The sequence below is a fragment of the Malus sylvestris genome, chromosome 2 (assembly GCF_916048215.2).
Source record: "Malus sylvestris chromosome 2, drMalSylv7.2, whole genome shotgun sequence".
Lineage (NCBI taxonomy): Eukaryota > Viridiplantae > Streptophyta > Magnoliopsida > Rosales > Rosaceae > Malus > Malus sylvestris.
The window spans coordinates 13,837,125-13,863,813 of NC_062261.1; the positions used below are offsets into that span (position 1 = coordinate 13,837,125).

The 26,689-nt window shown below is 37.7% G+C and overlaps 4 protein-coding genes across 6 annotated transcripts; 2 read left to right on the forward strand and 2 right to left on the reverse strand.

The window, feature by feature from the left end:
* Positions 1 to 3,154: 3,154 nt before the first annotated feature.
* On the forward strand, positions 3,155 to 5,059 carry LOC126609981 (cyclin-dependent kinase inhibitor 7-like). Its single transcript, XM_050277921.1, has 4 exons — positions 3,155 to 3,992; positions 4,133 to 4,188; positions 4,433 to 4,600; positions 4,721 to 5,059. Exons 1-4 carry the CDS (start codon positions 3,693 to 3,695, stop codon positions 4,788 to 4,790), a joined length of 594 nt encoding a protein of 197 aa, XP_050133878.1. The 5' UTR covers positions 3,155 to 3,692; the 3' UTR covers positions 4,791 to 5,059.
* A 7,555-nt stretch (positions 5,060 to 12,614) lies between these two features.
* LOC126609970 (uncharacterized membrane protein At3g27390-like) lies at positions 12,615 to 17,025 on the reverse strand. 2 transcript variants are annotated; one of them, XM_050277902.1, is made up of 9 exons: positions 16,395 to 17,025; positions 16,135 to 16,243; positions 15,812 to 16,028; positions 15,595 to 15,728; positions 14,876 to 15,164; positions 14,679 to 14,785; positions 14,394 to 14,568; positions 13,436 to 13,887; positions 12,615 to 12,991 (listed from the first exon to the last, which is right to left on the reverse strand). In XM_050277902.1, exons 1-9 carry the CDS (start codon positions 16,519 to 16,521, stop codon positions 12,823 to 12,825), a joined length of 1,779 nt encoding a protein of 592 aa, XP_050133859.1. In that variant the 5' UTR covers positions 16,522 to 17,025; the 3' UTR covers positions 12,615 to 12,822. The 2 variants fall into 2 exon arrangements, with proteins under 2 accessions (XP_050133859.1, XP_050133866.1); XM_050277909.1 differs by having other exon boundaries at positions 12,659 to 12,991; positions 15,833 to 16,028; positions 16,395 to 17,020.
* A 2,767-nt stretch (positions 17,026 to 19,792) lies between these two features.
* Positions 19,793 to 22,795, forward strand: LOC126613879 (B3 domain-containing protein Os01g0234100-like). Its single transcript, XM_050281498.1, has 7 exons — positions 19,793 to 20,063; positions 20,173 to 20,262; positions 20,711 to 20,745; positions 20,861 to 21,023; positions 21,140 to 21,346; positions 21,626 to 21,716; positions 21,854 to 22,795. Exons 1-7 carry the CDS (start codon positions 19,965 to 19,967, stop codon positions 22,588 to 22,590), a joined length of 1,422 nt encoding a protein of 473 aa, XP_050137455.1. The 5' UTR covers positions 19,793 to 19,964; the 3' UTR covers positions 22,591 to 22,795.
* Positions 22,796 to 24,425: 1,630 nt separating this feature from the next.
* LOC126613882 (uncharacterized) lies at positions 24,426 to 25,724 on the reverse strand. 2 transcript variants are annotated; one of them, XM_050281500.1, is made up of 3 exons: positions 25,071 to 25,724; positions 24,960 to 25,003; positions 24,426 to 24,825 (listed from the first exon to the last, which is right to left on the reverse strand). In XM_050281500.1, the coding sequence occupies exons 1-3, from the start codon at positions 25,572 to 25,574 to the stop codon at positions 24,759 to 24,761; spliced, it is 615 nt and encodes a 204-aa protein (XP_050137457.1). In that variant the 5' UTR covers positions 25,575 to 25,724; the 3' UTR covers positions 24,426 to 24,758. The 2 variants fall into 2 exon arrangements, with proteins under 2 accessions (XP_050137457.1, XP_050137458.1); XM_050281501.1 differs by lacking the exon at positions 24,960 to 25,003 and having other exon boundaries at positions 25,071 to 25,696.
* Positions 25,725 to 26,689: the final 965 nt, after the last annotated feature.

The following is a 26,689-nucleotide window of genomic DNA, read 5'->3' on the forward strand; positions in this document are numbered from 1 at the left end:
TGAAGTCGAGCCCGGGATGTGGTGGGACCCGGGCCGGGATGTGACAATTTGGTATCAAAGCCAATCCCTGGCCGGATGTGTACCGACGAGGACATCGAGCCCCTAAGGAGGGTGGATTGTACGATCCCACATCGCCCAGGAGTGTGGATCTTCTAAGCCTTATATGTATCTTCCCATCTCTACCTAGCACGAGGTTTTTTGGGAGCTCACTGGCTTCGGGTTCCATCGGAACTCCGAAGTTAAGTGAGTTTGCGCGAGAGCAATCCTATGATGGGTGACCCACTAGGAAGTTCTCGTGTGAGTTCCCATAAACAAAACCGTGAGGGCGTGGTCGGGGTCCAAAGCGGACAATATCGTGCTACGGTGGAGTCGAGCCCGGGATATGGTGTGGGCCCCGGCCGAGATGTGACATAGACCCTCCTAGGTCGCACTCTCACTTAGATATAAAATTATTAACTGTCATTTTGCATTTTATTTTTTCAATAAATTATAACAAACTTGTTGGATACTTAGACTAAGACTCATTATAAGTTTGTTCCTCATGTTTTCAATAATGTTCTAATATTATAATGGAAACTATTTGCACTCCAAAAATCTTATTTTGCACTCTCACTTAGATATAAAATTATTAAGAGTAAACTGTCGATTTGCCCCCTGAACTATCACCCAACTTTCGATTTGCCCCCTGAACTTTTTAATTGGAAAATTAAGGACTTAAACTAATTTTTTTGGCCGATTTCCCCCCTACCGTTAGTTTTTCATAAATTTCATCCAAATTAACGTTAACTCTTATCATGTGCAAACCATGTAACTCTCATTTGTGGACAAAAGCGTCATTTCACTAGACTTTCAGACAGAAAAGCTATAGAATCACACATATTTGCATAGGTTTATATTTTAGAAATCTAAGGTTTTCAATTATTTTAAAGAATGAAGTGACCGAACTACCCACACATGTTGTGCATATGCTTCCATTTAACAGAAATTTAGATGGAATGAATGAAAAATTAACAGCAGGGGGCAAATCGGCCAAAAAAATTAGTTTAAGTCCTTAATTTTCCAATTAAAAAGTTCAGGGGGCAAATCGAAAGTTGGGTGATAGTTCAGGGGGTAAATCGACAGTTTACTCAATTATTAACTTTCATTTTGCATTTTATTTTTTCAATAAATTGTAACAGACTTGTTGGATACTTAGACGAAGACTCATTATATATTTGTTCCTCATGTTTTCAATAATGTTCTAATATTATAATGGAAACTATTTGCACTCCAAAAATCTTATTTTGCACTTCTCACAAGTGGTATTTTTCTTTTTAAATATAGAAAGCTTAGAGTGCAAAATGAGAATTGTGGAGGGCCAGCAACAATTCTCATTATATTTATGTCATTCTATTTTACAACTTATGTATCTCAACAATTATATATATTTTAAAGTACAAGTAGACATTAATTTATACGTGATATAATAATCGTCTAGGTCCCATCTAGATGCCTAGGCTAGGCCTCTGCCCGCCACCTGAGTAGTGCCTAAAAATGTATAAGCACTACTACAATGATGACTTTAATTAATGTCAGATTGTGTCATCCATAAAGTTTCGAGTGATTAGCAAAGTTGTTTGATGATTAAACAACAGATATTTAACAAATCAATACAACTAATTGTGAAAAAGAATGCGATTAAAGTAAAGTAGATAACAAATCAAAACCCTAGCGAGACGTAGAGAGAAAAAAAAGCGGATCTTTACAAAGCAACGTTGATCGCAGAGGAAACAAGCGGATCTTTTCTGTTTGACGGATTTTCATGGTCAAATTCCTGGCATCTCTTTTGTCTCGATAAATCTTCATTGAATTGGTGTTTGTTTGTCTTGATTTCTTGTGTTTCCTATGGACAAACAAATTTCCCACTTCGTATCCCACAAGCTATCGAGGCTTTCGAGTCATGGCTCGTTTCTATCTAAAGTCGTCTAACGTATTGAACTCGTCAACTAGAGCATTATGGAACCAGGTTTGGTTATATATGACGATGACGCTTATCTGGTATGTGTTTGAGAGGAGTACACGAGGAATTGATGAGTAGGTCATGCTAAGTAAAATTGTGTGTTATTTTTTGTTTGTTGTTTTATTCGAGCCACGTGTTAGCGTTTTTTGAATCGTTTTAAGGTTGTGAGTGCTGCAGTTCTTTCGAGTCTATGTCTTTGTCGCTTGTTATAACTTAAAAGGGGGTATGTTATCCACACATCCCATTTTACTTCTCACACATCCCTTGATAATTTATGTCCGTTGATCTTCTTCAATTCATCTGATCCGATGATCGAAAATTAAAAAGGTGTGTGAGAAGTAAAATGGGGTGCGTGAATGTCACACCCCTAACTTAAAAAACTCGGTATGAGTTGTCTTGCTTTAGGCTAGTTTTGCAGTCTCACTTTACACGACTTTGATATCCTTGTTATATGCGAGTTTGTTTACTGTGAAATCGATTTGGTAGTTCTTCACTAGAGTCTCGGAGATGAGCTGATTGAATTTGTTGGATCTATTGTTCAATGCATGGTACTTTAGGATTATGAGGTGATCTGGAGCCGCGTCCTTCTCTGCAATGTCTAGATAAAAGCATGTCAGTTTTCTTATCCCATGAGGTTTAAGACCTTTCATCTGTCGCATGATCTTGCAATACTGGATGTAGTGGTTTCTATGAATCCTTCATATCTTTCAGCAATGTCTTGCAACATCTCTTATTATTATTTTTATCTTCATATATTTGTTTGCAAGCACTAGAAGTCATATTCTTCATATGTGTGAATCTTGTATTTGCCCTATTTATGGCTGAAATATGTTGATAATTAGGCATATATAGCGCCCTTATTTTAGGTTGCTTCAAAATCAAAAACTGTTAACCTTTCTTATCAAATTTCATACTATTCTACCTAATGGATTAAAAAATAAAATTTCTTATTTATTTTTACTAAAGGTTAGAAAGTCAAGAGTCGAACTCTCACGAAGAATGTGGAGGATAACGCGGTTGATCCTTTATGCTTGTTTAATTTACAAGTTCGGTAAAACTTTCTCCTATGCAAGCACCCATTGGCAATTTGGCCATAAGTTTCCAAAACTAATTAATCATTTTTTCTTTACAGTCATTAATCGGCCTAAACGTGCAGATTAACATGCAAAAACAATCATTATCTCATTTGTAATTACGGAGAACAAGTAAAACAAACGAGCGGATGGCAGTACAGATGCTGCCAAATAAGCACAAGGGTATATAAGTCATTCAGCTCTGTTATAACTGCGCGTGATTCACTGAATCCCGTTCTAACTTCCACAACCATACAGCCTCCAAACCTGAACCGTCCAGCAGGCAAACATTTCACCGCCTCCTGTTATCTTCTACGTGCGCCCCATCCACGTGGCGGCGTCCAATTCGAGGAATGTTCGGTGCGGCCCAGATCCACGTAACGGCGCCGTCAAAACGCCCGTTTTCAGATTCCCCGTCACTGTTAACGGAGTCTGGACCACCTTTTGCCACCCCGCACTTATAAGCGAAATCAATCCCAGCCGTCCAACCGACTCGTCATCATAACCATCATTATCGTCGTCATCGCACTCTCTTTCTCTCTCTCTCTAGACGAGCTCCAGAGAGAGAGACGGCGAAGAGCAAGTGAATCAAGAACACGAAGAGCTTGCAGAATTCGGCGATGGAACTGGCTAGAGCTGCCACGTCAGCTAATGCGGTGAGGAAGAGGAAGGCCGGCAGCGCGGACGGAGAATCGGTCGAATTGCCGTCGTCGTCGTCGTATGACGTCGATCAGCGCAAGAAGCCGAGACGACGCGTCGTCGTTGTGAGGAGCGCGCCGAAATTCGAGGCGGAGGCGGAGAGCGTGAGGACGTCGAACGACGATTTTTCGACGTCGGATCACGCGGAGAGCTCCTGCTGCTCGAGTAACGGCTCGAGCGTGCTTGTGGAAGATAGAAAATTCGAGTTCGTAGATCCGGAGGTGAACAATTTTCGAATTAATTTCAAAATTAATTAGTGAAATAAATTCGGCAATAAATTCCAATTCTCTTGCAACTCTTTGAATTTTTCAGTTTCGTCGCGCTTTTATTAACTGGAATTTTTAATTCATATTTTTTGCAGGCGGATGAGAGTGAACAGGTCGAATCGTCGACGTATAATTCCAGCAGAGATGAAAGGTATATACATAAATACACACACACACACACATATATATATATATATATATATTATACAATTGTGGAACATTTAGTACTGTAATTTTTGCATCCTATCTTAAATTTCAAAATTCAAAAGTTTAATTTTGTTTTAAATTCGAATTTCACGTAGGTGAAATGTATTTAAATTCCTTGTCTCAAATTATTTGTGTCTCAATTCATTTCTCTCTCTCTCTTTGCGTGCGTTCTTTTGCTTTTGCTGCAGGAGAGAGATGACGGCGCCGACGAGCGAAGTTCGAGCGGAAGCAGAATCGACGGCGGAACCAAAGGAGGTGGAGTCTCAACGACGATCACCACCGGTAGTGAATGTGTCGGAGCTCGAAGAATTCTTCGCTGCCACGGAGAAGGAAAGCCAACAAAAATTTATTGAGAAGTAAGTAAAATTTCAACTCATTTTTTGAAAAACAAATAAAATTTATGATTTTGTACGAATTTAGGTTTAACCTTCTCACGATCCGAGCATGAAATTTCTAAATCGTTGGTAATTTTTCAGGTATAATTATGATGTTGTGAAGGACGAGCCCCTCGAAGGACGATACGAGTGGATTCGATTGAAGCCATGAAGCACAAGTGATCGAAAGGAATCGATAAAGATCGATAATCCTCATGCATAATCTGTTATCATTGTTAATTTTTTTTTAATTAGGTTCTGCTAATTAATTTCAGTTCTTCGCTTTGTTTATCTTCTTTTAATTATGTACAGCTAAGCTTTAGCTCTCCAAGTTAATTTAGAAGAAGAAGCAGCAGCAGTTTGTTCTGCGTACGATCTGAGTATGAAAGAGAACAAACGAGTTGGAATAACAAAAGCTTCTAGAATTCTGTTCTCCCTTCATTTTCTGGTGTCTCATTCTCTCTACCTATCTCGTATTATTCATTCTTTTGCAATGCTCTTCCATCTCTCATACCCGAGAAATTACTGCATCGTATTGAAACACTGTCTCGTGGTAAGTATAATCACTCTTTGTATTGTACATCAATACAGTAATAGATACTACTGGTTATGTCTTTTAATCATGTTTCAGCATACGATAATACTAACTCAGTACTAGAACAATATTTTATTGATTAATATTAAGGAGATCAACTTTTTAAATCATATGACGTGGTTGTTGATGCTTGGATTATTACTTAAGTATTGATTAACGTGCTTATTTTTTATTGGTGACACATCATATGATTTACAAATTTGACCTAAAAAACTGATCTCTCCAAAAAGACCAACATTTTATTATATCACGTATTTGTGTTCTAGGATGATAATACTACCTTTCCAGAAATGTAGCGTTCCAACAATACATGCAGATGATTTTTGAATATTTTGGAAATAAGTGATATCATAGCGACCATCTACTTAAAGTCTCACATCATATTTATATATTACTTTATGTAACGATTGATGTTTAGATTTTTTCTTTAAATTACCGTCACATTATATGATGTATAAAAAAAGAAGTTAAAAAAAAAAGCATGAAATTGGGGTAAATTATCGTGTGAATTAATGTACCCTGAAATATGTGGACACGTGTATGAAGGCCGAAAAGTGATGATCTTATCCCCTTGATCCACCATGATCCACCATCACCAACCAATGTCCCAGTGCGTGGCCGAATCCACTTTTTACAAATCCCAAATAAAAGCATGGAATTGGAAAGAAAGCATATTTACTATTACTATCTTATCTATCTCCACTGTTGTACGGAGATCGGAAACTAATTTGGGTTAAAGTTAAAAAAAGCCGACTGCAAAATTAAATAAACTCACTGAATCTCTTCTGCAACTCTCTACTGGTTTCTGTGTACACTACAAAACAGTTAAAAGAGACAGAGAGAAGGCAACATATGGAAGGTTTGTAGAGAGAAGAGATCAGAGGCTTTTAATTTGACTGATGGATTCATCTGTACTTTCTGAGGGATGGATGGTACATATTTTGGAACTAAGATTCTCACCAGATCTCTATGTCCAAAGTTGACGGTCTAATGAACCTGAGATCCGAAACACTTAATTAAATTTAGCGATTTTCATTAACTTATTCTATTAGCTCACTTTACACAAATCAAGAGTTCAAAATTTTTTTTCTCTCTTCAAGTGCCCGAAAATCCAGTAACAATCTTGACTCTATATTTTTTGTTAAGATTTCATAGCCTGGTCAGCAGTCCGTTACTATTCGTGCTGATATTGTCTTGTTCGATTTTACTACAAAGGGCGCAGTGCAATTAGAAGTTGAACTATCTAATACAAGTTGTCAAGGAGTATGCGATCTGATATCATGTCAAAGTTTCGAAATCGGCTTAATTACGCTGATATCGTCCCAACTTATCTGCCTAAACAGCTCGACATGTATTATAAGCGAAGCATTCACTCTACTGAAAAAAGGGTTTGGTTTTCTGTTTTTGTTTCGATCATTTATGATATTTTGGAAACTTGCTGCATGATAGAGTGAACAAGAAAAGAAAAGAGAGACAAAATAGGTGGGTGTCAGAAGAAGTGTTAATAGGGTAAGTAGTGTAGTACACAAAGGCCTATCTGGCTAGCTCCGTAGGTTTGCTCTAAGTTTACACAAGAATACAAGAAATTATTTTAACTGTTAATAATTGCTAAATATTGGGAAGTTATAGACTTATAGGGTTCTTATTTAAAATTAAAAGCGTGAAACGTACAGATGGAAAAGTGAAAACGTAGTACGGATTCGATAACCTTATTGTATAAGCAAATGAAATCTACCGACAAATATGAGAAAACCTCAAAATTTGTTGATTGACAATATTAAAGATAATATCCGTCCAAAGAAGACATCGAAACCCAAAACTTTAAAGTTGAAATGTTGATACCAGTTGCGAATCAATTTGTCATCTTATTTATGTTAGAATGAATTAAAATGTTACAAAGCAAGTGCTTTCGCATGGTCGACACCAACGAAAGGACCTAGGGTATATGCTTGTGTATGCTTCAACACACTCCTTTCGAAGAAAGATTTTTTTTTTTTTTTGTGATACAAACATACTTTACATTAAGGGGTTGAAAATTTTGATCTAAAGGCACAACGAGCCCACCATAAAAAATATGGTATCAAACTTGCTAACAGCTACGTTTTATCATAACACTTCTCATTTATACGTGAAGAGTAATAGACTACAAAAACGACTTTTTTTTACCAAGTAAATTTTTTTGGAAAACATTCCAAAAGGAGCCAATTCTACTTGCAACCAGTGTAGAATTATTAAAAACCAAAAACCGAGAGTTATTGAACAAAACTGACTTGTTTCCTTAATTTGTATATTCTTTTCGAGTAAGTGCCTCGTTCGTTGGGATTCTTCTCGCGAGTAGAATGCGACAAAGAGCTTTCGATGAGTCGCTGGCAGTTGATTGTGATTGATCATGGGCTATGCAAAACAAAATGAATTGGACTATGGGCCTAGTTTTCCATTAGTGGGCTTAAGCTTTTAGGAACTTTGTAAAAAATGAAATATCTTTGTTTTTTTTAATCAAAAGAAATAGTCATCAATCTCATAACAATCTCATACTTCATGTTTTAAATATTACAATATCATACCTCATTTTATGAATTTGTTGCAATGTCATACATCGATCAACTTTTCTGTTAAATGCCAACGTGGTATGATTGGGGCCTACTCTTTTGCTAATTGGAATTAAAATTTAATTAATTAATAAAATTTAATTAATTAATAAAATTTACTTGTTATTTATTTAACAACTAATATTAATTATAAACAAATAATTTTGTGGGCCCCCTCTTCCAAAGCGCCCTAGAAAACAGCCACCCACTAGCTGGAAAAATTATGCTCCGTTCAACCTCAATCTCTACCAAAACACACGAAATTTTTCTCAAAATGAAGATCACAAAACAAGGCCTGAGCTTGTCGACCCAAAACTGGGTTTTTGGTTTCTTGCGAAATCAAGGCAGATTCAAGCCTCCCATGCTCGAATATGAACCTCAGGATGAAGAGGAAGTGATCAATGGTCCTAGTCTCGTCCAATCTGACGAGGAATTGGCTGATTTTCATAGGAAAACTGCAAAGTGTTGGTGGAGTTCATCTATGTTGTTGTACATAGAAGATGAGAGGTTAAAGAAACGGCGAGTTGAGTGTTGGGGGAGAAAAGAAGAGAGAGTGACATGGTTGTGGTGATGGTTTAGTGGTGGCCGTTCTCTGGGGCCTGGCTTCTCTGTAAACACGGAAAAGAAAAGATGGTGAGCATTGGGAGAGAAGGGAGAGTTTAAGGGAGAAAGAGAGAGATTAGGATGAGGGCCCCACAAAATTATTTGTTTATAATTAAATATTAATTGTTAAATAAATAACAAATAATTTATTGTTAATTAATTAATTTTTTATTCCAATTGGCAAAAGAGTAGCCCCGCTCGTGCCACGTCAGCACTTAACAGAAAAATTAACTAAAAAGTTGACGGAGGTATGACATTGCAACAAATTCATAAGATGAGGTATGACATTGCAATGTTTAAAACATGAGGTATGAGATTGTTATGCGACTCATAGTTGAGGTGGTTTTGTGTAATTTACCCTAACAATTTAATTTTGGGGAATTTCAAACAAATACCTGCTAAACTTGCAAGCATGCGTGCAATTATTGCCTGAATTTTTAATTTTTAATTTTTACCACTTTTAACTGTTGGAATCTACCATCGCATTCACGTGGAGGGTTATTTTTGTCAATTCACTTCCCTAAGATCACCTGGAATCAATTTGTACGAAGGCAAAATGTCTTTTTTTTTTCTTTTCTTTTTTTTATAGTGGCGTTGGAGTCATGTCATGAAGAGAAATGAAGAAGTTGATTTCGATTTGATTTTGGCAAGGGTGGTTGAAGAATTGAAGGGAACATTATTCAAAAATCTAGTTTTTCATTTACAATGAGTTTTCAAGATTTTTTTGTAGGTCAGCAAGTGCCTGTGTTGTCACATCCCCGCCCGGGGCGAACCACTTCCCTGGCCCGCTCCACCACCGTAGTACGATATTGTCCGTTTTGGGCCCCGACTACGCCCTCACGGTTTTGTTTTTGGGAACTCACTAGCAACTTCCCAGTAGGTCACCCATCCTAGGAGTGCTCTGGCCTCTTACTCGCTTAACTTCGGAGTTCCTACAGAACCCGAAGCCAGTGAGCTCCCAAAAGGCCTCGTGCTAGGTAGGGATGAGAATATACATTTAAGGATCACTCCCCTGGGCGATGTGGGATATTACAATCCACCCCCCTTAGGGGCCCGACGTCCTCGTCGGCACACTTCCAGCCAGGGATTGGCTTTGATACCATTTTGTCACATCCCCGTCCGGGGCGGACCACTTCCCGGGCTCGCTCCAGCACCGTAGCACGATATTGTCCGCTTTGGGCCCCGACTACGCCCTCACGGTTTTGTTTCTGGGAACTCACGAGCAACTTCTCAGTAGGTCACCCATCCTGGAAGTGCTCTGGCCTCCTACTCGCTTAACTTCGGAGTTCCTACGGAACCCGAAGCCAGTGAGCTCCCAAAAGGCCTCGTGCTAGGTAGGGATGGGAATATACATTTAAGGATCACTCCCCTGGGCGATGTGGGATATTACATGTGTGGTTCGCCTTAATTTATTCAAACTCTTGTGGAGGGAATTGTTGAACTGTGGTTATACAAACCCCCAATTTTGGCGCCATATTGACTCAGTATTATTTTGGAGCCAATTTGATCCTAGACAGTCCCATAAAGTTAAATGACAAAAATATCCCTACATGTGACATGTTTTAACAGCAAAATAGATGAGGTGGTAAATTCTAACAGTTAAGAAAGTCTATGTGGTAAAAAATAAAAGTTGAAAGTTCATGTGATATCGCACATGCTTACAATTTCAGGTGTTGTTTGTGCAAAAAAAACCCTTAGTTTTTGGTTTTTGGTTTTTATTTTCTGAATGCATGAGATATAAATAAATTATATGAGGTAAATCAGGGGCGAAGAAGTGATAGGAGTAAGGACAAATTAAAATAAATTTTTGAAAGTGAAAACATCTTAAAATAGATTTTTATTTTTATTTTTATTTTGTGTGCATTTTCTTGTACATTTCTTCTTCTGCCCCTCTCCACCATCCTTCGTCTACCCTTTTTCACCCTCCTTCTCCTATGCGTTTCACCTCTATCAATAACATAAAAACCAAAACAAAAAATGATTATTAAATGGGTCTTTACTCTTTAGTGTCCGAAAAATACTTGAATTAAGGAGTCATTCCTCTATACAAACAAATCTTAATTTACATTCATACTTAAACATCTCTTTTTTTTTATCTTTTTTTTATTTTTTATAAGTCACTTCAGTATCCATACCAGTATGTAATAAACATCTCCTCTTATTATTATTCATCGTCATCTCCTAGCTATAGTACAGGCCACAACTTGTACACATGGGCCATGGCATCAATGGCGAAGCTACATAGAAGCGAAGGGGGGCGGCCGCCCCTCCGCTCGCCGGAAAACAAAGGCAGGAGCGAGGCTTGAACCCCTTTGGTTCGGCCGGAATCTGGGAACCACGGTGGTTCATGGTTCAAATCTAGGAACTGTGAGCTTGCAGGTTCTTTTTTTAATTTTTAATTTTGGTTTGGTAAACGACGTCGTTTTGCATTAATCAAATAAATTTTTTTTTAAAGAGCCACTGGTACCCATCCCAATCCTCCCACCCGTTTCAATTATTACCCCCACTCTTGCCCAGAAATTACAAATCCCATCCCCCCACCTTTATTCCCAGATTTCAATTTTCAAAATTGACTCAAATCCCAGGATTGAACACAAGAAAGTCCTGTTCCGTTGCCCACCAAGCTCCAGACGCCACGCCAGCCGCTCCAAGTGAGGTTAATTTTTAATTTTTTTTTTAAATTTATGGTTATCGATTATAGATTATTCATATAAATACTATGATTATTGATTTTTTTTTGAAGTACATAAAAGAGGATTCATACATTATATATATTATAGGAACTTGAATCACACATGGTCTAGTAATAAAAATTGATTGCAGTAACCGCTATAAACCTTAATCAACTTACTCAATTTTTAATTGTGGTTTAGAATAAAAATTGAATTCTTGATTATTCATATGATTGTTAGTATTGATTAATTAATTCATGATTTGATTAGATATTACCCTATAGTCTACTCTAGGATTAAGAGTTAAGATATTTTTTTTTCTTTTGTTATACAGTTACGTAATGGAAGGATACTATAAGAAACAGTGCTTAAATCATTCTCCAATTATCGCGAAGCAATTCGTACGTACTACCTCTAAAATGAACTTTGTTAACCTAAATCTCACAAAATGAACAGGAGGTGTGAAAGCTACATGTTAATGTATAAGTTTCTTACATTAACTTTAGTGTTACCGGTTGCAACTGCTTCGGTGAAGAGAGTTTTTTCTGCTATGAAGATTGTGAAAACATCATTGCGTAACAAAATGGGAGATCAATGGTTGAGTGATAACATGGTTGTTTACATTGAGAGAGATGTATTTGCTTTTACTGATAATGATCCTATTATACGACGTTTTCATGACATGAAACTTCGCCGACAACAACTGTAATTTATTTGTATTGATTAATTATATAAGACATTCCTATATAAAAAGATTTGGTTGTTGCCATTTTTCTTTAACCTTGCACGCATATAAGTTCACCCCTCCTCCCGAGAATTCCTGGCTTCGCCACTGCATGGCATGGATCGTTTCATTAATTATATTCTTTCACAATTTTAACATCTTTCTTTGAGATGGGAGGGATCGATGTAGCTTAACTTATAACTTTTAAGCAAGAAATTGCATGCATACAATAGTTTAACATAATACATTTTTGTGAAACATATAGCTTGGGGTTATCTACAATACACCACCTGTATGAGATGCATCAATATTTAAGATGCTAAATTGAGAATGTCAAAACTCAACCACGCAAATCTAGTTGTCTTGTCCAATGCGTCGAGGCATCCCATTCACTAGGTATTGCAGAATTATGAAGCTAAACTCTTCCACAGTCAGATTGTTTATCCGCCAATAAAAAACGTAAACTGGGATTAAATCGTCACGGGACACTTACAAAATAGCATGTCTGACTTTTGTTAACAAAAGGATCAACCCTACCCAATCAATTTGATATAACCAGTCCCTCGATGGAATGAATGAGAGCTTCCCAATAAGTAAAACGTTCTGGCCAACGATTTCCATTTTTATGAAAATGTTGCCTCAAGAAGATCAAGATTGCTCTTCTTCCATCTGCATATATGCATTGCGCACTCAAAACTCAGACATAACCAAAGCCCCACGAATCCAATTTACCAAAAAAAAGGCCTCATGAATTTTTACCGTGCTCCATCTATGAATTTTTCACCCACTTGATGAGTTTGAGCGAGCGCTGAACTTATGAATTTACCCATTTTTTTCTGTAAAAAAGATGAACCAAGGTAAAATCTCTTTAACCTTTTTTCCCCAATAAAATATGAAGGAAGAACTCATAAACTAAATGATCTGACAAATGAACTAAAATACATGCCCTTGAGAAATTATAATTACAGTCTAACGTGAAAAAGGGGGGAGGGGGGAAATGTAAATAAAAGGAAGAAAATAACTTAAGGTTCATCCAGCACAACATCTTCACTGGAGATGGTAGATTTAACAGAACCGGCTTCGATTGAAGCCTCCTTGGGTAAGGAATATGCGAGTAGAGTCTTGACAACGTGCCGGAATTTCCTTCTGTAAGTGGGAAATTTTGAGACACTTCTCATCATTCCAATCATCCTACAAACACAACCACAACAAGGTGAGAACATGAACACACGGGAAAATATTAATGCTAAGTTCAGTTGCTTCTATTGGCCAGACAAAGATGATATGCTTCCGAAAAACAAAACTGATCGATTCAATTTTTTATGATATTCAGATGCAGCGTAAGCAATGATGCTTATTCCAGAGTTCCGGAGTTTGTCAATGCCACTTACTAAGAACAGGTTTTATCCTGTCACCTTAAATCATCGACTAAGTTGATTCGGTCTTTGATTGATAACATGACAACATAACATACTGGACTGTAGGAGATAAAGTATTACCCTACACGAGCATAAGTTTTGCTCTCTCTCTTTGTTAAGATTGGCGACATATGAATTTGTTCATTTTTTCCTCCATGGAATGTGAATAGTTTGGTTATTTTAGTTGGTTGAAAATAGAATAGAAGATATTTCATACCTTCTACTAATGCCTTCGATTTGAGCAGCTCTTACAGCGTCTTGAGGTAGTAAACTTCCGCTATCCCAAGCCTCTAAGCGTTGTGGATTATTGCTTCCAAAAAGAACCACTTTCTCCAAATATCTAACCTCACCCTCCGCCAATTGTAAGACCTTAATCTGTTCCTTCAGGACCATTATCGGATTGAAGAACCAGTCCACCAATTTGTCATGCGGTCTATTTAAGTAGTTAACTTCAACGTTATCCAGCAGCAGTAAACCATCTGAATTTGATCTGATGGAGCATAGCAGAGTCTGCAAGAATGAATAACTAGGCAAACCAACACCGATAATTGATGCTTCGTTGCTGTTCTTTGCTTTCAACCATTCATCGAGGTCAGTTGTGGTTATTACATTATCATCCAACAATGCCTTGCCCCTCAGTTCGCACGATCTCATCATGTTTTCCCATATCTGTTGCATTTTGAAGTACAAGAAACTCGTGTCACAGAACAAAACAAGTGAGAGGGCTAAACAACGGCAAATGCCGAAATGCATATACTTTTAGAAGCTAAAACTGATAGAAACCCTCCTTCCCTTACCCCTTCCTCCACCTCCTCCGCCCACTCTCCCTTTCCCCTTCCCCCGCCAACCCCTTGGAAATTTACTACATCTTTTGGAGGGGCTATTTAAAGAGTAAGTTTCCGGTGCTAGCAGAAGCACTCAGCACTCATTGCCTTGTCATTACCTACAACATTACTACATATCTCCGAAAAGGTTCTGGTGCATGGCACAAAGAATGCATCCTAAGCTTGCATATAGCTAGTTTGGGGATATAATTTTCGTTAAAGCAAAAAAATTCATTTGCAAAGAACCTTTAGTCAGATACTGATCTCATTAGAATCAATACTCTTTAAAAGATACTGAGTCGATGCGTTCAGGCTCATAGAAAAAGTACAGCTGATAATCTAAACGCATACCTGAACCATTTTCACTTCTTGTATAACGGCTCTAACTGATCTTGAATGGGCTACACTTGGCATAAGCATTGCAGGTGCTTCCATACGAGCAGCACTTGGTTTACCTTCATCCAGCTGATTTCCTCGAACAGAGAATTCCGGTGATTGAGAGACAGCTCTTTTTCGATATTTGGGCCTGGCTGCGCATAATGAGACCGCTACTATTAAAGATTTAACAAAATCTAGGTGCAGTAAATACATGATGAGCTCAAAGAACAATATTTCACAAGCAGGAAAGTCATTAACTTTGGAAAGATTGTTCCCTCTCGAAGATACAGCCAGTCATTCGTGTACTCATCAAATTCTGCCACCATTGCAATCACATATGCCACACCCTTCCTGAAAGATCTTTCCTGCATCCACAAATGGTTAAAAGATGTATAATTTTACTCATCATGAAAGGCCAAGGAGATTACTATTATTATAGTCTGGTGTAAGCAAACCTGATATACGACAACTGATGCATACAATCCAATTAAAATGCTCGAGAAAACTGCCAATATGATGCTTGCAACAACCACAATTGGCCACAGAATGATCGTCAAACCAGCAATGGGGACGCAAGCTATTTCAAGAAATGGACCTTCTCGAGTAATCAGATCATGAATTAGCCGATACCAGCCCTTAAGCAGCATATAGGGACTCTTTACAACAGCAATTGCAGTGTAAACAGGGATCTCCACGATAAGCCCCAACACGCCAACTATAATACATGCTGGAATGTGAATCAACCTACAATATGTCCCCGAAAAAGAATTGAGCTCGGATTAAAACCGCTGCTTTAGGGAATGCTATTTCAAATGTTTAAATTTGGCTACTGCTACATAATTTGATGACAGAAGCAAAACAATTCGAGTCACTAATTACAACACGATTATCTTAGAATTCGATTCAAATGTTTATACTTGGCTTTTGATACATAATTTAACAACAGAAGCAAAACAATCCAAGTCACTAATTACAACACGTTATCTTAGAGTTCGATTCAAATGTTTATACTTGGCTTTGGATACATATTTGGTTGACAGAAGCAAAACAATTCGAGTCACTAATTACAACACAGTTACCTTAGAGTTTGATTGAAATGTTTATATTTAGAGTTTGGTATATAATTTGATGACAGAAGCAAAACAATTCGAGTCACTAATCACAACATGATTACCTTAGAGTGCGAACTTCCTCTGCAGCGGGTGATTCTCTCAACTCCTTCAAGTAAAGCGGGTAAGAGTGGTAACACAGGTCTGCAAAGTCTCTAACTACAGTACAGCTTCCTTTAACAGTCCCCCAAGTTCCATCCTAACAATGTTGCATGAGTGAAACAGAATGAGTAGAGCTAAATTCGACTCTAACTCAAACAAAAAAATTAGAAAAAAAAATACCAAAACTATTAAGGATTTTACAAGAATACAATGTTTGAATTTCTTGTACTGGTTGTCATGCCTAAAGGCCTCAAAAGTGGAAACCCAGGGAGTCAAGAAGCCATATCCCACACCCAACAGAACACTCCCAGCTATGCTCAAACCCAGCCATATACCCAGCAGGCCAGGCAAGGCAAACAAAATTGCAATTTTAAGTGGTACATCAAATCTGTGAATCCTGCAAATTCCCAAACATTTATGAAGCAAAAAAAAGGTTTTAAATCTCTTTAAAATTAGATTTGAAAAAAAAAAATTGGAAAAGGAGTAGTTTGAAAGATACTAACTTTATGAGAGTGTAGATCGTCCAGGCAACATGTGCAGGAAACAAACCTAGAATTATCCCAACGTTCCCTAAAATCAGTATTAGTGCAGATATGGGTCCCACCAGAAGACCTGCAACGTATATGATCAAAAAATCAAAATCCCAAAAACCCACCATCAAAATTTCCAGTAAATTCAGCAGAAAACATCTCATATATATATTTGTATATTTGTAATATATATGCATATAGGTATATATATCTTAAAAAGCAAAAGGTGGTACTTTTAAGAGCACCAAGGCAGAGAGCAGAGCCGAATGCAAAAACCAGATAGAAAATTTTGAGGCAGCGTCTGAAAGATTGTGGGGAATCCGCACCAAAAAACGCCCAGAGATTCAGGAACATCGGCATCGGAGAGACTGTCAACCGAAACTCGAACAACCCTATAGAAATTTGTTTACGAATTTATGCCCCGGATGAAAGCTGTTGAATTTGAAGCCATCCATGAAGAAAAAAGTCTCAATTATTATCAGATATTCATCAGAAATATCGTTATTATATTAACAGTTTATGTGTAGAGAGAGAAAGAGGAAAGAGGAAGGGAGGGAAAGAGACTTGTGCTGCAAGAAGATGACAGAGAATGAGAACAAAGAGTACAAGGAAACCCAAGATGCAACCGAATCCAATCAAGTCAGGATGTTTAGAACCAAAAGGGATCTACGTATTCAAATTAAAGGATGAATATTCAATAGAGGCCAACTAATTTTTGGATTTGTTGGTTTACTAGCAAACTCTTTCATGTATTACGAATCATGATAGCATGTTGCACTTGAGATTCCGAGTTCGATTTCTTTTCTCATGACAGCATGTTGCACAAGAGCAATCATTCAAATTAAATATGCCCCTGATGTATGTAGATTTTCTGGGAACCGGATCCTCAACCGGAGCCTGCTGAGCAACCCATCTGGACTTTTGAAATTGGATCCAATGGCTGTAATTATTATAATTTTTAAAGAGGTCTTCTATTTGTAGTCGTTGAATCAAATTTCAAAGTTCCAGATGAGCTGCTCAGTAAGCTCCGATCCCCATGCTGAGAAGGGGATCCCGTTCCGATTTTCTGTTATGCAAGCATCTGACGTGACAATGGACAACTGACACCATAGTCCCATGCAACTTGTTTGCATTCTTTAGACTATGATTTTAAATCCAACGGCTGTTTTTTGAGGTTGCATGGTGATATGGTGCACCAACTGACCAATTTCTCAGTGGATTACCAAAATACATCACGCTTTATGTCACGCAAGAGATAAATAATCGAGTTTTATTTTTTTGGTTAATTATAACTATTATTATTATTGTTTAATATAGCGTGTTAAAAATCTTTTATTAAAAAAAAAAGAGATACCCTTTCGACATAATATTTTTATTTATTTATTCAAACCTTTGACGTAATTATGTTGTAGTTTATTCCATATTATATGCATGAACAAGCACAAAGCCAAAATCAATCTGCTGTTGTTTACCAATATTTAGGTTTTTGATATAATATTTATTTAGATAAATGAGTAGTTCAACGTCAATGTGATGTTTACGTCATTGCACCTGTACTACAATTTATTTGGTGACTTTTTAAAAAGGGCATCTTTTTCTAAGAAAATTAAAACAACATTGTTATATGACATGTTCGACGACGTAGAATATGGTCCAACGACTTAAATCAATCGTTTTTTTGTGAGATCATCCTTACAAAGTTACATACTGCCAACTAAACTATAATAAGAAAGGCAAGAACCATGTGATGTGATTGAGTATGATATTGGTGTCCACCAGAGGGTGCTTTGAAGATGAGCGAAATGTGCAATGGCACAGACCCTCAAATTTGAAGGGGCACCAAAAATTGTTGCCATCTAAATTTATATATAATAATGCTACTTAATTAAATAAAAATTGCTTTCATAAGCATAAAATCTCATTGTGCACTCCTTATAAGTGTAAATTTTTTTTCTAAATATAAAAATTTGAAGTGCATAATGAAATATTTGAAGTGCCGATATAACTAGACCCTAAAAACGATTTTTTTTTCTTCAATTTATTACATAATAATGCTATATATTCAAGTAAAACTTTGAAGTTAGTGTTTTTAAGCTTTTTTTTTATTTGATTGTTTAAGATTGAAGTGCTTTTGATTATTTAGTGACAGTTATGCTTGTAAGTATTTTTACTTGTTATTTAATGATATTTGTAAATTTACAATCAGTAAGTCCTAAAGTTTGTTTTGGAACTATCTTAAGGAGGAGCCGTTTTATAAATTTTGTAAAGGACCTCCGAAATCTCAATGATGGCCTTGGTGTCCACGAGAAACACTTCGTATAATATTTTTTTTTTCAAAAAAACAATAAGATAATTTGCACTAAAATTATTTAAATTATAAAAGGATGGATTCAAATTTAAGTGGATAAAGGAGAGTGCATTGCCCTGTACAACTTAACTAAGTTCAAATTTACAGTTGATGCAGCAGTTATGGAGTGCTGGGGGACGAAGTGTCACATCCTAGCTCGGGCCCCACCACATCTTGAGCTCGACTCTGCCGTAGCACGATATTGTCCGCTTTGAGCCCCGACCACGCCCTCACAGTTTTGTTTATGAGAATTCACACGAGAACTTCCTAGTGGGTTACCCATCCTGGGAATGCTCTCACCCGAACTTACTTAACTTCGGAGTTCCGATGGAACCTGAAGCTAGTGAGTTCCCAAAAGACTTCGTGCTAGGTAGGGATGATAATATACATATAAGGCTTACATGATCCACTCCCCTGGGCGATGTGTGATGTTACAATCCACCCCCCTTAGGGTCCCGACGTCCTCGTCGGCACACTTTTGGCCAGAAATTTGCTCTGATACCAAATTGTTACATCTTGGCCCCGGCCCCCACCACATCTCGGGCTCGACTACGCCGTAGCACGATATTGTCCGCTTTGAGCTTCGACCACGCCCTCACGGTTTTGTTTATGGGAATTCACACGAGAACTTCCTAGTGGATCACCCATCCTGGGAATGCTCTCGCCCGAACTCGCTTAACTTTGGAGTTCCGATGGAACATGAAGCCAGTGAGTTCTCAAAAAGCCTTGTGCTAGGTATGGATGAAAATATACATATAAGGCTTACAAGATCCACTCACCTGGTGCGATGTGGGATGTTACACGAAGGGCCTTTTTTCTTTTTTTTATAGGAGCTTCGTTCTCTTCTGTAGTTATGAACATGTGAAGGTAAATATACCTGAAAGAAAAGAATACAAATGAATGATCAAATTTTGATATGTAGTTTTACTCGCCTAATTTCTTAATTTAATTCTAAAAAAGTTGTATAGCACAAATAAGATTGAATGATATTCACAATATTTACAAATTACAACATGCCCAAATTCAAAAAACCCCACAAGATTTTTCAACACAAACAGATGGTCATATCATGCGCTCGCCCGCTTTAGTTTGCTACCAAAACAAAAAAGAGGGAAAGAAAGGAGACTTATCTAAACAGCAACCGCGCGCAACGAAAATCAAAGAAAACACGTGTCGGTTACGGCCCGCTCCAATTTTTCAGTTTTTGGTTAATGTTTTTGGTATAATAAACGGAAGAAAGCGTTAAATTACACAAACATTTCACAACGAAAATGAAAATACCAAAAGATTTATTTAGAAAAATAAAAAAAAATATTTTTTTTAAAAGGGGAAGGAAAAGGAAAGGAGGAGGGGAGGAGGCAGGAAGGCAGCCTCATGGTATCTGGCTGGTTTGGGTTTGTTGGAACCAGAAAATGATTCAGGCATAAACACAAACACCTCCGGGCATTGTTTTACCATGGCTCGGAAGGTTGACGGGAAGCCCCAAACGCCGCCGTCCAAACCCAGGCTCCGCCCCAAGCCCGCCGCCAACCCTAAACCTTCTTCTCTCCCCACGGTCTGCCATTTCCCTCCCTCTTTCCTCTCTCTCTCTCTCTCTCTCTCTCTCTCTCTCTCTCTGTTTTTTCATTGAAATTGATGTGGGTTTATGGTGCATTGTGGAATAGGCTAAGGTGAAGAAGCCAGGCAAGCCGAACGAGAAGGAAGTGGAGCATTCCATGCCTATGAAGGAGCTTTCCAATACCCAAATTACAAAGGTATGACTCCCCCCTCTTTATTTCTTTTAAACCTAAATTAAATTAAACCTTTGGTTTCTTAATTTTGATACCTCTGTACACGAAATTTGTGGATCAGTTCTTGTGATTTGGTATAATTGGTCGGCTTTAAATTACACATGAACATTGAAAAATTGTTTTTTTTCTTCCGTACTTTACCTGTTTTCGATACAATGTAGTTTCCACACAAGCATATAGTGGCTTTGATTGATCAGAAAGTTGATAGGAGTAGTGGGTGAGAAGCCACTGTTGTTATGGTGCAATGCATTTAGTTTATATGTTTCTTCTTGTTGTGATTGTGTTTGACTGGTTCGACTTGTAAGCTCCTTTGTTCTGTGAACAAAATTGTTGTATGGATGAAATGGCATTGTTCCTTATGAATGGGGATTATGGAAATTATGAAAGGTTTTAACACATTATTGAACCGCAGATGTTGAGTCATGCAGGGAAGTCCCCAGCCATTAGGTCAGTGAAACATCTTGTACAGTTTTGGCATATTTTATCTGCTTTTTGTTTGTAATTTTATACTTGCTTCATATTTGCTTCATGACAATGCTGTCCTTCTGAATTTTTTTTAAAGCAATACACAGTATGAGTTTCCAGTTGATGGATCACCCTCACGAGGTCAAGCAAAGTCATCTGCTGTCATTCGAGCACAGGAAGTTCGATCAAAACTAGAACGTCAATTCCCTAGCTTCGTGAAATCACTGGTCAGATCACACGTGGCCAGTTGTTTTTGGATGGTAGGTCTGCTACGGTAGATGAAAGCGAGAACATTATCTATAACAGAAGTTGTATATACATGTTAAAGCCCTTGTCTTTTCCCCTCTATATTTTGTTTATGTATTCTGTGTAATAGGGGCTTCCTTCGCTGTTCTGCAAATCACACTTACCAGATAAAGATATTACAATGACTTTGGAAGATGAAAGTGGTAGACAGTATCAGTTGAAATACATTGCATGCAAGACCGGACTCAGTGCTGGTTGGAGACAGTTTGCTGCTTCTCACAATTTACTCGAGGGAGATGTTCTGGTCTTCCAATTAGTCGAACTTACAAAATTTAAGGTAATGTTTTGAATCTTTTATACCCAAACCTATCCCTTGAATAGGACCAACACTAGTGCTTTATTTGAATTTCTGCCTTGTGGTGTTTTGAAATTCTGATGAAGTGGGTGCAACATTCCCTCATCAATTTTGTCCATTTTATCAACTTACCATTTCTGTTGGATTATAATCAAGAAAGTGTCCCAAATGGGTTCATACAGGTTAAGATTTTGTATGCTTTTGTTCTTTGGCCAGTGTGGAAGTTTGCTATGTGTAACCGTAGTTTCTTTCATCTTGTAGGTTTACATAATAAGGTCAAATGGTATGGCTGAAGTTGATGGGGCTCTTGGCCTTCTAAATTTGGATAATAATACAAAACAAAAGGATTCAGGCAAGTTCATTAATCTCTCTGTTTATTTCTTCCTAGTATCATGTATTTATAAGACATGTATATATTTATGAAATCATGCTATATTTAGATGTACTTTCATTGAAGTTTCTACCATTTCTCATGGATGTTACACTCAGATAAAGATAATGCAGAAACGAGCACTACGCCTTGTAATGACTCCATCAGGAAACGCGCACATTCTCCTCAGTTAGTAGTTCCAAAGAAGAAAAAGATTGGTTTGCAGCGAGCCGAACAATCTGAAAACGATAGTGAGGACGCTGGTTCAGAAGTTTCAGAAGATCTCAAGTCACCTGCCGCAGCTCTTCAATTTGAGGACATCCGAAGTTATGAGAATTTTCACATTCTAGTAGATGGGTTGTTTCTAGATTCTGAGTTCCCCGAAGATGTTCGAAAGAAGTACTACAAGCTCTGCCGCAGCCAGAAAGCGTTTCTTCATGAAAATGTTATCAAGGGCATGAATCCTAATTTGATTATAGGAGCTATATCTGAAACTGTAAATATTGCCGATTCCATTAAAGCTTGCAAGGTCACTACACATCGAGATGATTTTGTGTCTTGGGACAAGTATTTAACGGCCTTTGAGTTGTTGGGCATGAATGTTGGATTTTTACGTGATCGGATATGTCGGCTTGCAAACCTAGCCGACGACTCAGGAGCTGCATTGGAGGCAAAAATGTACAAAGAAGCTAGAATTGAGCGGTCGCAGGCAGGAATAGGAATAAGAAATATCGAAGTGAAGCTGGAGGAAATGAGGGAGGCGTGCGATGAATTCGGCGCTGCCATTGAGAGCCTGAGATCAAAAGCTGAAATCAACACGCTCAAGTTCCAGGAAGAGGTTACTGCTCCTTGGTAAATAGGCTACCGTGAAGTGTAAAATCCTCTTCCCTTTTTGCTTTCATGTCTCAATGTACTTGCTTGTAGTTTATCTGTGACCCAAAAGATGGCTGTTTGTGCTTTGTGTGGTTCTGGAAACGACTAGCAACTAGTAACTTTAGCTATGTGATGTTTTTTTGGCTAAGAGAGCTTTCAGCTATTAATACAGATTAAGATTACAGTAATTCAGTATTAGAGGCCTTGAATTACATATCCTCATCTCAGAATTCTATAATTACAAAACGTCAATTATGAGAAAGCCGATGCAACAGAGTATATATCGTCTGTGTCTATCTCTCTCCTCATGTCATTCATCAAATGAAGAGGATGATAGACACAGCTATATAGCCTTCCGTTGCACCTGGGTTTTTCTTCTCAAGGGGAGAAAGAGATGACAATAAGCATTTCTAACTTGGTTTGGGATAAAAAAACAACCGCATTAGTAATAGACCTTGCATAATTAGGGTTTAGAGGAGTACTACGATGAGTCTCCATCTGCGTGGTTGATTCTGACTGCTCCTGCTTTGTGGGTCTCACAAACGCGCAAGAATAAAAGCTCATGCGCACGTTAGCAGCTAATTCTATTATTTCTTGTATGTTTTCTTATTTAAAATCTTACATACGAGAAACTGGATATTAATAATCTGAGATGTCACGATGAGAGTAAATTTGTTTCATACGGACTCGATCTCTTGATGAGAGTTAGGTGCATGCTTTAATAGCTCCAGTCTGTGTCCAGTAGTAGTGGTGCAGTGGGATCTTTGAGATTTTGACCATGAATCTTGTAACCCTGTTGGGGTTTTGACCAGTTTATTGTGTTGGCCACTCCTTTAGTGCTTTGCACGTGACACTCTCCAGATCCAGGATCCAGCCTCTGCCTCCTCCTCTGACTGACGATAGTATATGTATCTTTCTATACGAGAATTTATATATAAAGGTTCAATATCCATGGCTGGGCTGTCACATTGAAAGAGATCATTTTCAGATTTCTTCTACTAAAGTTTACGGATCAAGTGATTCGGATCATTAAAATTTGATCAAACGATTAAAATTATTATAACTTTTAAAAGGAGTTTCTATTTTTAACCGTTGAATTAAATTTTAAAAATCTGAATCACTTAATGGAAGAGATTCAGAGAAGACTCTTTCCCTGTCACATTTATAGCACTCTGCATGTTGCTGTGTTGCACCATCCGTCACATTTATACCATCTCCTATTCATTTTTTTCTTTGATCTTTGTTGTCTAATTTAAAGACGGGTTGATACCTATTTCGTTTTAATTTTTTTGAAACTGAAATTGACAACAATGCAACTTGGTTATAGGTCCTTCTCAGGGTTAATTAGTTCTTGAATTTGTACCCTGTTACTTTGGTTATTGAATTTAATTTTTGAAATTTATGGTCAATCCAATTGTCTTATTTCTTAATTCGGACGTAATAAAATGGTCGAAACTAGTGAAAAATTTGACACAAATGAGCTAAAGTGGGACCCAAGGTAAGGCAAGGACCATAAAATTTGAAAACTGAATTGAAGAAATAAAGTAAAACACGAGTACAAAATTAAGGACAATGTCATAATTAATCCCCTTTTGATATATATAACTAGACATTGTTGCCTAACACATTGATCAACCATGAGTACAAATTCAATAACACCGGTGTAATTAAGCCCCATTTATATAATTAGGAAAGTGAATTTCTCATTCCCAATTTGCATTCGGATTGAATATGTCAAAAATGAAATACAAAAAGTGTGCTTTATGAAAAACTAATCATTTTCCCTATGAAATTAAGGTGTGGGAGTACCCCCAAAAATACGAGGAACAAGAGCTTGACATTTGATTTGCATAAAGGTTCTTCAACCGCAAACATTTTTGTACAATGAAGAGCCAAAAATACCAAATTCCAATCCTGAAAAACTAAACAGATCAAACTTTGAAATCAAAATACACCAGAAAATAATTAGAGAGACCTAATTAAAAACGATCAATCACTAACAGAAACCACAACCCCTCTAAATTTAACCCAAAAACCAGCTGTAAAAATACAAGAGTAACAATAATCATCCTCCTTAATTTCTCTCTAAGCCTTCAAGAGGTAAAAAAAAAAAAAAAGACAAAAAGTACTCCCCACACCTCTACAAATTCATCAGCATACCCCTCTATATTCCAATCTCCACATCTCTCCAACTTGACCCTCCTTCGTCCAACACCTCCTGCAACAAAAAATAACACCACCACCATGTCATATAAAGCTTAAATTTTTTTTCTACGACAAAGTGATATTCTAAATTACTAGAATTAAAGGAGAGCAGATTCGAATTCAGAGGCAAAGAGGTAGCTAGCTGACCTAGCTAAACCATTATGTTTTCGGCCAACTGAGCTAACCCACACCTGTTATATAAAACTCAAAATTAAAAAGGACAAAATGGGTGTAATGAAAAGTTTAATTCTCTCTCACCTGCGATGTCTTAATATTAACATGATGCTGAGCTTCCTCATGAACCACCGCAAGTCCAGACCTTCTGCCATCTCCGTCACTCTTCTCAGCTTTCTTGCACACAATGTGGGACCTACTCTTCCTACCGAGGAGCCCCTTCCACCTTGCACCCTTCGGCGGCCTGGATGACGAGACATCATCATCGTGATCCTCCCCATGGAGCAGCTCTTCTCTGAGAGTGGTGGTGCTCCTCCGCGTCTGGCTGCTGCAGCCGTCCTTGAAGGGCAGCAGCCTGCCCTTGGAGAAGAGCTCATCAGCGCTAATCATGGAGTAGTTGGAAACAGAGAACTCAAAATCTGAGGAGACAGCAGGCGGAGCAGCCGCCACCTCCCTCCGGATTTCGTGGTGGATGGCATCTGCAAAGTCATTGGAGAAGGAGATTCTTGGGCTCATCGGAGGAGGAAGAGGAGGAGCAAACTTATACTTATGCTCTGATGAGTTGTACATCTCTAAGCAGGCTGCCATCAGATTTCAAAACAACCCCTTGTAAATACAAGTCAAAACCCAACATGCATATGCGTGTATTTATATCTGATATGGTGATTTTTTTAATTTTTTTGTACATATTTTTATGCATGCATGCCTGATGTGATGGGTTTTGTCATGACATGATAAATTGAACGGTGACCTATTAGATCTTGAAGGAGGACGCAGTCTCCAATGTTTTCACTGCTTTCCTTGGATGTGGGTGAAGTTGCCAAGAAGCACACTTTACTCTTTTTTATTCCAGTACTTTGGACTTGGGTTAAAAAAAAAAAAACAAAAACTCGCTAACCAATCATATATCAAACCCTAGTTTTACGAAGACTCAGTTGATAATTTAATACGACCCCAATCACTTTGTACGATGTAATCTTATAAATTTATAATCGAAACTGTTCGTGTATATATAATGTATGTTAATATTGTATCTCATGAAGATTCTAAGCAATTGTCCTTTGGGTTAAACAATGAAAATCTAATTTACAAATGAACAACAGTATAGGTACAAATAGTACAGGTTCTCAGAAAGTGATCAAATTTTTTAAGAGTAGAAGATTTTAAACAGTTTCGACAAAAAAAAAAGAAAAAAAAAAGAGGGTAATTAGGGATATGCTGCAGTCTGGTGTAGGATAATTTTATGAGTCATTGTTAAATAATTTTTCTAATTAATCAAATAACATATATTTTTTTTTCTTGGATGTGATGATCTTGGAAGCAAAGGCTGGCAGGATCAGGGATTTCACAAGAAGGGTATGCAGCATTGATAATGCAAAAGCATGGATGCAGGTTTTGCTGAGATAGCAAAAATGTGAAAACCCTAAACCCTCAGAACCAGAAAAAAAAAATTAAAAAAATGAATCACAGAAAAAGGTGATGAAAACTGGGGCCAAGAAAGATGAGCCTCAGAAATCAGAATGGAAGGAGGGAGGACAATGAATGAGCGGCCAAACTTAGTACAGCGTCAGGGCAAAGAGCAGACGAAGTGAATGAGCTGGCGATATCGACAGGTCAAAGGGACCACGTGATCAGGGTTGGCATGCATAGTTGCATTCTATAAAAATGAAGAGGTTTAACGAAAAATTCTCGATATTATTTAT

Bases quoted from the DNA above. Each gene is read 5' to 3' on its own strand.
- LOC126609970 (XM_050277902.1), bottom strand. From the start codon at position 16,521: ATGCCGATGTTCCTGAATCTCTGGGCGTTTTTTGGTGCGGATTCCCCA. The intron at 16,244-16,394 runs GTACCACCTTTT...TATACGTTGCAG, and splicing joins CTGCCTTGGTGCTCTTAAAA to GTCTTCTGGTGGGACCCATA. The intron at 15,165-15,594 runs GTAATCATGTTG...GACATATTGTAG, and splicing joins GAGGAAGTTCGCACTCTAAG to GTTGATTCACATTCCAGCAT.
- LOC126613882 (XM_050281500.1), bottom strand. From the start codon at position 25,574: ATGGCAGCCTGCTTAGAGATGTACAACTCATCAGAGCATAAGTATAAG. The intron at 25,004-25,070 runs GTGAGAGAGAAT...TTTATATAACAG, and splicing joins TTAATATTAAGACATCGCAG to GTGTGGGTTAGCTCAGTTGG. The intron at 24,826-24,959 runs GTCAGCTAGCTA...TTTTTGTTGCAG, and splicing joins AAACATAATGGTTTAGCTAG to GAGGTGTTGGACGAAGGAGG.
- LOC126613879 (XM_050281498.1), top strand. From the start codon at position 19,965: ATGGCTCGGAAGGTTGACGGGAAGCCCCAAACGCCGCCGTCCAAACCC. The intron at 20,746-20,860 runs GTCAGTGAAACA...TTTTTTTTAAAG, and splicing joins GGGAAGTCCCCAGCCATTAG to CAATACACAGTATGAGTTTC. The intron at 21,717-21,853 runs GCAAGTTCATTA...TGTTACACTCAG, and splicing joins TACAAAACAAAAGGATTCAG to ATAAAGATAATGCAGAAACG.
- LOC126609981 (XM_050277921.1), top strand. From the start codon at position 3,693: ATGGAACTGGCTAGAGCTGCCACGTCAGCTAATGCGGTGAGGAAGAGG. The intron at 3,993-4,132 runs GTGAACAATTTT...TATTTTTTGCAG, and splicing joins TCGAGTTCGTAGATCCGGAG to GCGGATGAGAGTGAACAGGT. The intron at 4,601-4,720 runs GTAAGTAAAATT...GTAATTTTTCAG, and splicing joins CAACAAAAATTTATTGAGAA to GTATAATTATGATGTTGTGA.